General features: G+C 50.7%; 1 protein-coding gene across 2 annotated transcripts in view; it reads right to left on the bottom strand.

Moving 5' to 3' along the window:
* The window catches only part of USP34 (ubiquitin specific peptidase 34), a 1,940,069-nt gene that overhangs the window by 76,911 nt on the left and 1,850,400 nt on the right, over window positions 1-12,758 (bottom strand). For both annotated transcript variants that reach the window (XM_069234398.1, XM_069234397.1), the window contains 2 exons: window positions 270-410; window positions 33-176 (listed from right to left, as the gene is read on the bottom strand). In XM_069234398.1, the coding sequence (XP_069090499.1) occupies window positions 33-176; window positions 270-410 (285 nt within the window). The remainder of the gene's footprint in view (window positions 1-32; window positions 177-269; window positions 411-12,758) is intronic.

The following is a 12,758-nucleotide window of genomic DNA, read 5'->3' on the forward strand; positions in this document are numbered from 1 at the left end:
TTGGACTATCAAAGATATATGTGTTATCCTACCCCATTTAAAGTAGTGCTGGTTTTGGAGATGTCCACTCGGTTGGTGAAATCTGATTCCAGAGCTTGATACTGATTTATAAGGTTGGTAATAAGGGTATTGATAAGACTGGTACAGTTTGTTTCTGAAAACACCTGACCTTGAACCTGAGGGAAAAATAACATCTTATAGAGGGCTTTGATTTCCAAAAATACACTTACCCAGCTGAAATATTAATTAAATATAAGAAACAAACCTACCTTTGGAAGGAAGTGTGTCAGGAATGTGTACACAACATTATTGTTAAGAAACATCCTTTCATCCATCAAGATACATTTTATGTACTCTGCAAACACGGGATCTTCGCACAGCAGCTTAATGCAGTTCTTTGACAAGTTGGACTAGTAAAATGTAGAGAAAAACAATTAAAATCAACCACTATCATACTTGCTTAAACATTAGACCCTGCAGGAACATGTGTAAAGCACCCTGCTGTGAAAAAGTGAGCATATACCATAAAATAACATGGTACTATTAATAAAGCATATTCTGTCATATTGCTGCTTCATTCTGCAGCGTTTAGCTATGAATTGGACTTACGTACGTATGGTAAAGATCTTTAAGATGTATAGGCTATATTTGTGCAGATGCTTTATGCAAACCCATTCCAGGTGCCTAAGTCAGTGTAATAGAATCAACCAGAAAAACTTTAAGTGAGGCATTGATCATAACTTTGTACAGGTAAAGTAAGGAAAAGGAAAGTAACCTGTTCTTCTGATAGAGACTTCTACCGGAAGATTCTTCACCTTCTGAATAAATACCAAAGCAGTATCTAAGGGAGATGGCTGGTGCATGGACTCAAACCAGAAAATCCTGCAGGACCGAGCGGGCAAAGTGCCCTTTCCCACAGACTTGGCTGTCCCTCGTAGCTGCCTGGCAGATGACTAGGACAGAGACTCTGCATGATCTGGACCTGGGGGAATGGTCACGCAGTCCTTCAGGGGGCTGCTTCTTTGCCATTGCATAGCAGATCTTAATGCAGAGCATGATCCAGTGCGAGATGGTGCACTTCTGCATAGCCATGCATTTTTTCACTCTGGCAAACCCCACATAGGGCTGATCGTCCACACGGTGGTCTCTGCAACAATCAATGTAGAAACTGAGTGCCCTTTTGGGGTCCAAGCAATGGAGTGTCTCAGTCTTCTTAGAGTGGTGAGACAGAGCACAGAATGCCAGCAGGGTGATGATTTGGCATGAAACGAGGCCATAACTTTCAGCTGGAAGGTTGCCCGCACACCCACATTGTCAGGGAAGAAGGTAGTGTAAGGTGGATTAACGAACAAGTTACTTACCTTCAGTAATGCATTATCTGTTAGAGACTATGGGGGTCATTATGACCCCAGTGGACGGCGGTAAAATGGAGAAAAGTACTGCCAGCAGGCTGGTGGTACATTTCCCCATATCAAGACACTGGCGGTTTGGCTCAAGCCAAACCGCCAATGTACCACACCGTCTGCCACGGCAGTCCGACCGCCGGGCTGGAGACTTCAGTCTCCAGCCAGGCGGCCGTCACTAGCCCACCCGCGGGATTATGACTCCACCTACCGCCATGGTTTTCGTGGCTTCCTTACCGTCACGAAAACCATGGCGATAGGCATTATCAGTGACAGGGAATTCCTTCCCTGTCACTGATAGGGGTCTTCCCAGCCCCGCCTCCCCCTGCCCTGGTTTCTCCTTCTCCCTCCCTCTCCAGACCTCCCCCACGACATACACGCACCTTCACTCACCAACGAAGAGACGCATACACTCATACCCACATTCATCCACGCATGCATACATCCATTCACATGCACATCCACTCACACTGACATACATACATACATGCATGCACACAACACATCATTACAAGCACTCACACATCCATACACGCACTCACAGGCAACCCGCATCACACACCCACATCCATGCACGCACATACACCCCCCCCCCACAAACACACACACATAACCCACACCCCCCTCCCATGTCGGAGCACCCAACTTACCTGATGTCAGGGGGTCCTCTGTCAGGAGACGGGACGGGGCGCTGCTACCAGCAGCAGCGTCCACCAGCAGAGGTCATGATACGGTTGGTGGTGGTCTACTGGCGCGGCACTGCTGCTGGCCGCAGCACCACCTTACCGCCATCATGACCACAGCCGGATTTCCGCTATCCTTCTGGCTGGAATCCGGCTGTGGTCATAATACGGCTGATAGCCGCGGTGATGGTCTTTTGGTGGCCGTTGCCGCAGCGGTAGGCGGTATATACCGCCAATGTTATAATCAGGGCCTATATCTAGCCACAGATTCCTTACCTTTGAATTTCCCCAGGAGTCAGACTGGATCTGGAATCTTTTGCATGAGCAGTACCCTTACGTGCCATCAGGTGGCTTAGTTTGGTTCTGCGCTTCATCCTCGGCGTCACTGGCGCCAGAAGTGACCTCTTGGTCATCTATATAGGCGCCATCCAGGCGATGACGTCGCTTACTTTTCAAAACCTTCCACGTCAGGAGCGCAGAACCATGAAATGAACTGACAAATGTGTGTCGAGGTCCTGAAAGAGGAGTAACCCTAGCCCTAGAAATATGTCTGCAGAGCAGGGGTGTAAGGAATCTGCAGCTAGATATAGTCTAGACCAGATAATGCTTTACCGAAGGTAAGTAACTTGTTCATCTGGTAGTGACTTCTAGCTGCAGATTCCTTACCTTCAATCAATCAATCACAATATTTATAAAGCGCACTACGTACCTGTTAGGGTTTCAAGGCACTGGGGGGATGGGGGGCTTAGGGGTGGGGTGGGGGTGCTGCTACTGGTCGAAGAGCCAGGTCTTGATTAGTCTCCTGAAGGTGAGAAGGTCCTGGGTCTGCCGCAGGGGGATCGGGAGGGTGTTCCAGGTCTTGGCGGAAAGGTAGGAGAAGGATCTGCCGCCGAAGGTCTTGCGTTGGAAGCGTGGAACAATGGCGAGGGCGAGGTTGGCGGAGCGGAGTTGGCGGGAGGGGACGTAGAAGTTGAGTCTGTTGTTCAGGTAGGCTGGTCCGGCGTTGAAGAGTGCCTTGTGAGCGTGGGTGAGGAGCTTGAAGGTGATCCTCTTGTCCACGGGGAGCCAGTGGAGGTCTTTCAGTGGGAGATGTGGCATCGGCGGGGTACGTCGAGGACCAGTCGGGCGGAGGCGTTTTGGATGGGTTGGAGGCGTCGGATGTCTTTTTCTGGGATGCCTGTGTAGAGTGTGTTGCCGTAGTCTAGTCTACTGCTGACGAGGGCCTGGGTCACCGTTCTTCTGGTTTCCGTCGGGATCCATTTGTAGATTCTACGGAGCATGCGGAGGGTGTTGTAGCAGGAGGAGGAAACTGCGTTGACCTGCTTGGACATGGTGAGGGCGGAGTCGAGGACGAAACCCAGGTTGCGCGCGTGGTTAGCTGGCGTTGGAGGGGGTCCCAGCGTGGTGGGCCACCAGGAGTCGTCCCAGGCCGAGGGGGTGCGTCCGCAGATGAGGACCTCCGTCTTGTCGGAGTTCAACTTCAGGCGGCTATTTCTCATCCACTAGGCGATGGACTTCATTCCCTCGTGGAGGTTGGCTTTGGCGGAGTGTGGGTCTTTGAGGAGGGATAGGATGAGCTGGGTGTCGTCGGCGTAGGAGAGAATGTTGAGGTTGTGCTGACGGGCCAGTTGTGCGAGGGGGGCCATGAAGACGTTGAACAGCGTTGGGCTTAGAGAGGAGCCTTGGGGTACGCCGCAGATGATGTTGGTGGCTTCGGAGCGGAAGGGTGGGAGTCGGACTCTCTGGGTTCTGCAGGAGAGAAAGGAGGAGATCCAGTTGAGGGCTTTTTCTTGTATTCCGGCTTCGTGGAGGCGTGTTAATAGGGTGCGGTGGCAAACCGTGTCGAAGGCTGCGGAGAGGTCTAGGAGGATGAGGGCTGATGTTTCGCCGTTGTCCATTTGCTGTCTGATGTCATCTGTGGCGGTGAGGAGAGCGGTCTCTGTGCTGTAGTTGCGTCTGAAACCGGACTGGGAGGGGTCCAGGATGGAGTTGTCCTCGAGGTGGTGGGTGAGCTGAGCGTTGACGATGTTCTCGGTGACCTTCGCCGGGAAGGGGAGGAGGGAGATCGGGCGGATGTTTTTAAGGTCGTTGGGGTCTGCCTTGGGTTTCTTGAGGAGGGCGTGGATTTCGGCGTGCTTCCAGCTGTCCGGGAAAGTCGTGGTTTCGAAGGATAAGTTCGAAGGATAAGTTGATGACCTTTCGAAGTTGGGGGGCGATGGTAGAGTCGGCTTTGTTGTAGACGTGGTGGGGGCAAGGGTCAGACGGGGATCCTGAGTGGATGGGGTTCATGATCTTGCGTGTTTCGCTGTCGTCTACGAAGGTCCAGGCGGTTGGTGCAGGTGGAGTTTCCGGGGGTGGGGTCTGACGGAGGCGTGGTGTTGAGGCTGTCGTGGATGTCGGCGATCTTCTGATAGAAGAAGGTGGACAGGACGTCGCAGAGTTCTTGGGATGGTGGGATGTCGTTGGCGCTGGGGTTGGAGAGCTCTTTCACGATGCAGAAGAGTTCTTTGCTGTCGTGTGCTTTGTTGTTCAGGCGTTACCTTGAATAGATACCCAAGCCATACCATCCTGGCAGTGGGCTGTGGACAAAATTACCTAGACTAAGAAGTCCTGCAGGACCGAATGGGCAAAATGCCTGTCTCTACGGACCTGACTGTCCGGGCAGTAGTGTTTGTCAAACGTGTGCAGAGATGCCCATGTTGCTGCCTGGCAGATGTCCAGGACTGGAACTCCATCAGCTAGGAGCGTGGTCGCAGCTTTTCCTCTGGTGGAATGGGCCCTTAAGCCCTCCTGAGGCTGCATTTCAGCAAGGGCATAGCACATCTTGATACAGAGAACGACCCAGTGCAAAATGGTTTGTTTCTTTACTGTCCGACCTAATTTAGCTCCTACAAAGCCCATGAAGAGTTAATCGTCCACCCGGAACTCTTTTGTGCAGTCAAGGTAAAACAACAACGCTCTTTTTGGGTCCAGAGGGTTGAGTCGCTCCTCCTCTTTAGAGGGATGTGGAGAAGCATAAATGGTGGGCAGGGTGACAGACTGTCCAAAATGGAATGGGGTCACCACTTTCGAAAGGAAAGAGGCCTGGGTGTGAAGCACCACCTTGTCAGGGAACACACTAAGAATGCTGTCTTGATGATAAGCAGCTGGAGGGAACAATTGTGTAGAGGCTGAAAAGGAGCACGCATGAGGTACGTGTGAACTATGTTCAGGTCCAACTGAGGCATGATGAAGGGCGAAGGAGAAACATAAGTACAAGCCCTTTCAGAAACCTATTTACAATACAGGACTTCATTAAAGAGGGTTGGTCAAGCAGCTGTAGGAAGGTGGATAGACCAGAGAGGTAACCCTTTAGAGTGCCCAGAGCAGAGCTCTGCTGGGCAAGGGTAAGAAAGAACAGAAGAATATCAGAGAGAGAGGAAGAAAAAGGGTCGATAGACTTTTCTGTACAATATTGTACACATTTTTCTCAACAGCAGGCATATACCATTTTGGTGGAGGGACGCCTGGCAGCCAAGATAACTTTACAGACTTTGGAAGGAAGGTCAAAAGCTATCAACTGTTGCCGCTCAATCTCCACGCAAGGAGGCGGAGAGTTGACAGGTGTGGGTAGAGGACCCTCCCCTGTTGCTGTGACAGAAGATCCTCCCAAAGAGGCAGCTTGATCAGAGGATTGATGCTCATTTTCAGGCCATCTGTTTGGTGCTGTAAGGCTTCCTGCCATCCACCAGAGCAAGACTGGTACAGGTGCTCACAGACAACACCACTGCCATATCATACTGTAACAAACAAGGCTTGGAGGGATCACAGACCATGTGCCAGGAGGCCTTGTGCCTCTGGAAATGGATGGCCTCTGATCTCCACCTCTCCCAGAGGTCTGCCCCAACCCAGAAGTTATGCATCGCTGAACACTATCAGCACTGGGTGGGGAAGATAGAGTGGTCTGCCACTGAGCCAATCACAATCCAGTATTCACCACTGCATATCTTTCACAATTTCCTTTGAAATCTAGAGGTGGTTGAAAACGTCTTCGTGATGCTGGGTCCAAGGGTATTCAGATCCCCCTGCAGAGCCTCCATATGTCACCCGGCATACTCGCCAAGCAGGATGCAGGATGCAGGAGGCCTTCAGCTGATCTCATAAAAATTCAGGACCAAGGCTGACAGATCGGGATCATAGCATAAATATCCTGAACTCTCTTACCCGGGGGTAAGGTACCAAACCAAACCATGTCCAGAATGGCTCTAATGAAGGAGATTATCTGAAGAGTGAGGTGTGATTTTGGCAGGTTGATAGTAAACCCCAAAGACAGGAGTTTTGCTGTAGTCTGGAGGTGGTTGAGGAATGCCTGAGGCAAGCCTGTCTTCAACACCTAGTCATCGAAGTAGTAGAAGACTTGCAGCCATGACCTTCGAACGTGTGCTGCCACCACCGCCATAACTTTCGTGAACACCTGGGGCGCTCATAAGAGCAGTAAAGACAGCTAACTGAATATGCTCCTCTCCCACCATGAACCGCAAGTTGAGCCAATGGACCGGCAGGACTGGTATATGTAAATAGGTGTCCTGCAGGTCAAACGCTACCATCCAGCATCCAGGGACGAGGGCAGATAAGACCTGGGCCAGGGTGAGCAGTATGAATTTCTCCTTCCAGAGAGCTCCATCCTTCTTTGGTGCCAGATAGTCGTGGGAATAGTAAGCATGCCCGACTTCTGCCACTGGTACCCTCTCAGCAGCCCCTTTGGCTAAAACGGCTTGCACTTCCTGCTGCAAAATGACGAGATGGTCCTCCATCAGTCACTGGAGTGACAGTGGGAGGCCCGACGGGGAAGAAAGAAAGTGTATGGAATAACCATTTCAGACAATTTGCAGAACTCACCTGTGTGATGTGATCTCCTGTTAATCGTGATAGTGTCAGTGGAATCTGCTTACTGCTGGATGGCTGAGACCATGTAAGGGTACGGGAGAGAGGCTTGGTGGGTGGGTCGGCAGGGGGAATGGTGGGCTGATCGGCACATTGACCTTGGCTGTAAGGGCGGTTGGCACCAGGGCCTCTCCTACAAAACTACTGGATTCCCTGCTGGGGAGGTACAACCTGGCAGTAAGGAATGCCTCATCCGAAGCCACAAAATGAAAGCTGACCATACTGCTGGTAAGGCTGGGTAGAAACGCCCAGGGACTGAGTGGTAGCCTTATTCTCCTTGGAGCATTCAAGGGCAGAATCAGCCATGCCCTCGAGAAGGTGAGTCCCACTAGATGGCATGTCTATTAGGGAGGACTGGGCATCATCCGAGAACACATATGAACGTAGTGATGAAAATTGTGAACTAGGCTGTATCATGACCATCCTGAATGGCCTGTGACAGAACAGGGAGGAGATCATAAAGAGCACCTGGGAGGACGTGTGCCACAAGACCATAGTGAATGAGATTTATAGAATTTTCGGACAGCTCCTAAAACCCAAGGAGTTTGTGCCACTGGACTGTGTGGCGCCTCAGATCCTCCTCTGAAAGTGCCAACACAGAGCTCCATATAGGAGCCAATCCAGTGAACGGATCTCTGTTTATTAAACTATTACTTCTGCACTCTCAGACATTCCAGCTTGAACATTTTTAACCTACCAGAAGTCCACTCCACAGAATGGGAACGTGGGCAGGCGGTAATGAATCTGCTGTAAGGCCAAGTACCGACCAGAAAGAGTGTTACTAAAGGTACGCAGATTTCTCACATTTTAGATCAACATCAGTGCAGTACTGGTCCAAAGACACCGGATCTGAAGAGCGGAATGGCACCAGGAAGTCCTGCAGGATAGAGTGGACTCTGCTTGTGGATCTGAGAGTCGAAGTAGTGCCTAGAAAGTGTATTGACACAGGCCCATGTAGGTGCTTGGCAGATATCCTACACTGAAACATATTTTTAGCTTTCACGCTGGTGGACTAGGCATGAAGGCCCTCAAAAGGATCATTTTAACCACAGCATAGCACAGCTTAATCTAAAAGACAATCCACATAATGTCAGATTCTGAACTAACTTTAGTTTCTCTGCACTGATGAACCTGACACCAGATCCAGACTTACGCCTGTGGGAAATTCTAAGGTAAGGAATCTGCAACTAGATATTGTCACTACCAGATAAGGAGTTACCGAAGGCAAGTAACTTGTCCATCTGGTAGGGTCATCTACTTGCAGATCCCTTACCTTAGAATAGATACCCAAGCAATACCATCCCCGGAGGAGAGTCTGCAAACTAGGATCTTACTAGGAAGTCCTGCAGGGCGGGCAAAGTGCCCATCCCTATGGACCTAACAGTCCAGGCAGTCATGTTTGGTGAATGTGTGCAAGGATGCCAACATTGCCGCCTGACTGATATCAAGGACTGGAACTCCATGTGCTAATGCAGTGGTCACAGCTGTAACTCTGGTATAATTAGCACGCAAGCCTTCAGGTGGTTGCTTCTTGACCAATGCGTAGCAGATTTTAATGCAGAGCATGACCCACCAGGAGATGGTCCGCTTCTGCACTGCCCGACATGACTCATCAGGAAGTGGTCTGCCTCTGCACTGCCCGACCTTTCTTCGCACCCACATAACCAACAAAGAGTTAATAATCCACACAAAACTCTTTTGTACGATCAAGGTAGAACGCCAACGCTCTTGTTGGATCCAGGCAATGAAGTCTCTTCTCTTCCTTAGAAGGAGAGGGGGGGTGCACAAAAAGTAGGAAAGGTGATGGATTGGCCTACATGAAAGGGTGTAAACGTTTTTGGCAGAGAAGAGGCCCTAGTGTGAAGCACCACTTTGTCAGGATAGACAGAAAGGTAGGGTGGCTGTAGGAAAGTCACTCTTTTTGGCATGGTTAGCCCCACTTTTTGTCTGTTGTCAGTGTGCTTAGACTGTTTTCACTAGGATCCTGCTAATCAGGACCCCATTGATTGTGCGCTCTACTCCAAATGTAGTTGTTTTGGTACTTCATACACTCCACAATTGGCACAATGGTATACCCCTGCAAGTACCTGGTAGATGGTACTTAGGTACCTATGACATTGGTACACCAGGGGTCTCCCATGGGCTGCAGCATGTATTATGGCACCCAGGGGAGCCCATAAAAATTGTGTCTGCAGGCCTGCCATTGGCGCCTGAGTGTAATGGTACATGCACCCTTTCCCTGCTGGTCACTACACCAGATCACTGTAAGTCACCCCTAAGGTAGGCCCTTTCAGCGCAAAGGGCAGGGTGCAGGTCCCTGTGTGTGTGTGTGAGCACCCCTGCATGAGCAGCAGTGCCCCCACGAACTCCAGTTCCAATACCGTGGACTTTGTGAGTGTGGGGAAGCCATTTTATCTATTTACTGGTCACTCACTACCTGTGGTCCATCTACATAATGGTAATACCAAACCTGAGCATGTTTGGTATCAAACATGTCAGAACCATACTCCAATACTGATTCCAGTATTGGTCGCATGATTCCATGCACTCTGGGGTTCTTTAGAGGATCCCTCAGTTCTGTCCCTACCAGTCTTTCAGGGTCTGGGGGCAGCCTGCGTTGCTGACACAGACACGATTCTGCCCTCCTACTGCTAGACCAGCTCGAGGAGGGGACAGCAGAACAAAGGATATCTTGTAGGAGAGGGGCGCAACCTCTTCTCCTTTGGAAGGTATTACTGGGCTGGGGAGGGGTAGTCTTCCCACGCTACCGGACTGATACGAAGGGCACAACTGGTGCCCTCCTTGCATAATCCGGTTTGCACCAGTCCAGGGACCACTGGTCTCCGCTCTGGCATGCAACACGCAAAGAAAAGGAGAGTGACCACTTCCCTGTCCATCTCCACCCCTAATGTGGTGCCCAGAGCTCCTCAAGGTGGCCACTTGGTTCTGCCATCTTGGAGATAAGATGTGCAGAGGGCTCTGCGAGCATCTGACTGGGTAGGCCAGGTAGCAACGTCAGTGACCCCTCCTGATAGGTAGTCACCCCAGAGAGTGACCAAACCCCCTTTTTGGGCTATTTAGGGACTTCCTTGAGTTTGGGTCCCCAGATTCATCATGCAAGATAATACAAGGAACTCTCTGCAAAACATCTTCTGCTCCTGGCCTAAGGAACCGCTGCTGGGCTACACAAGAACAGGACAAGACTGCATCATCTGAGAAGACTTCTCTTTGCAACATTGTTTCCCCGGTTCTTGTCAGCATTCTGCAGCATCTCCAAGGCTCTGCATCATCTGGGGTCAGCAAGACTTCGACTGCACCAAGAAGGAAGAAGGAATCTCCGTTGGAGTGAAGAAGTCCCTCCCCTGCATCCGCAGGCACCTGAGGCAACGACGTCCGGCTGGTGGGATCTTCTGTCTGTCAGATGTGAAAAGATTCTCCAACACAGGTGGGGGTTCTGAGGGATACCCAAGGTCCTCTCTGCCTTCTGTCCAAAGTGGGAGACAGTGAGCCCTTGTCTCTGCCACTGGGACAGAACCCCTGTGCACTGCAACTGTTGCACCAACCAAGGGTGGTTGATTCCTGCTACGAGGTATCTTCAAGCTCCAAGTAGTCCTGGCCTCCAACACTCTACCTCTGCAAGAACAGTCTCCAACAACGTGTGACTTCTCTCTAGGTGTGCTGACTGGGCCGCGCTGCGACTTACTGTGCCTGAGGCCAGTAGGTTGCTTGTGGGGGCTCCGACTGCTTCTTCTGGCTCTCCTGCATCCTGAGGGTCAGTCCGGACTCCCTTCCAAGGGCCGAGTCCCCAGGACTTTGCTGGTCCTCCACAGCTCTGTAAAACCTCCAACAGCTCTCTTACAATTCCTGTGCTTGTTGGTAGTCCTCCAAACCACTGACCCCATCTGCAAACTGGCGACCCTCAGGGAACAGCTCGTAGGCGACTCAAGGGACTCCTTTGCAGCTCTTTGACACCGCAGCTGGACTTAATCCATCACTGATGACCCGGATCTTCAGCTACAGAAGGGTGGGCATTGTCTCCTCCCCCACCTGGACACTACTGCGTGGACTCTGTCCCCTTCTTCTGCAGGTACTCCTCGCCCAGAATCAGTCTTGGGTTCCACTGGTCTGGTCCTGGTTCTGTATTTCTCCAATCACAACATCCCCATGTTAGCCTATGGAACGACAGGGTAACTTACCTCTCTGCACCCAGCCGATGGGGATCTAAGGACCAGATGTAGCAAAGGATTTTTCCCATTCTGTGTCAATGGGAAAATGTGTTCGTACATATGGCCCTAAGTACTTACCTTTTGGGATTCCACCCTTCCCCAGCCCTTAGCTAACTACTCCATACACTCTGGTGGGGACAACCTTTCCCATTCCATTTTTTGGTATATGGTTTAGCTCCCCTTATTGAGCCCTTGATAAGTTATGCTTTACCCGAGTACTTCCTAGTGTATATTCTGTGTGTTCATATCTCCAGAGGGAGGTATACCAATGGCAGTCTAGTTTGGTGTGCCTATAATAAAGTACCTTTATTTTTCCAACACTGTGTGGTTCCTTCCATGTGTGATAAGTTACTGGGTGACTCTTGTGGTATTGCAAGTGTTTCACATCCCTTCTAGATAAGTTTTGGCTGCTCACCACAGCTACCCTAGAGAGACCTGGCTGTCTAGACACTGTAACACTATCTAATCAGGGTTGCCTGGAACTGGTATAAGGTGTAACACCTTAGGTGTCCACCACACAGTGGGCCAGATTCCTACAAAAGGGTTGATGACCCCCCCCCCTCTTTGTTGCAATACGACGTGAGGGTGGTGTTGTCTGCGATAGTCTTCCCTTGATGGAGGGTAGAAAGACGTTTAATGCCATTTGGATCACTCAGAGCTCCAACAGTTTGATATAGAGTCTGGATTCCACCAGAGAACAGAGTCCTCTGACCTCCACTTCTCCCAGATGGCCGCCTCTGCACAGGAGTGATGCATCTGTCACTACCATTAGTTCTAGATGGGAGAGGGGTCCTTCACTGACCCAGTCACTGTTCATTAGCCACCACTGGTGCTGCAGTTCCCTCCAAGATCTGGACCATGTCAGAGAACTTCTCCTGATGCTACACCCACTGAACCTTTAGGTCTCACTGCAGAACCTGCATATACCAGTGGGCATGTGTCACCAGCAGGATGCAGGAGGCCATGACACCCAACAGCCTCAGAGTTGGTCTCACCAAAACCCAGGATAGAGGCTAAAACATCAGAATCATAGCTTGAATTTCCTAGACTCTCCACTCAGGAGGATAGACTCAAGAATGCACAGTGTCCAGAACAGCTCTGATAAAAGGGAGCATCTGAGTCAGGTGCGACTTCGCCATGTTGTTTGTGAACTACAGTGAATGCAGGCGGTTCACGATAGTCTGAAGGTGGTTGACAAATGTCTGGGGCGAGTCTGCTTCCAACAACAAGTCGTCGAGGTAGGGGAAGACTGAAATCTCCAAACTCCGCAGTGATATGTAACCACCTTTTTCACCTTGGTGAACACCCACGAGGGGGGATGGTAAGACCAAAATGGAGCACAGCAAACTGAAAGTGCTCTTGGCCACCGGTGAACCGCAGATAGCGTCTGTGGGCTGGCAGGACGAGGATGTGGAAATACGCATCCTACAAGTCCAACGTTACAATTCAGTCCAACGGGTCTAGAGCAGACCGGACTCGAGCTAACATGAGTATTTTGAATGTCTCCTTTTTCAGGAAGAAAT

This window comes from Pleurodeles waltl, chromosome 5 (assembly GCF_031143425.1).
Source record: "Pleurodeles waltl isolate 20211129_DDA chromosome 5, aPleWal1.hap1.20221129, whole genome shotgun sequence".
NCBI lineage: Eukaryota > Metazoa > Chordata > Amphibia > Caudata > Salamandridae > Pleurodeles > Pleurodeles waltl.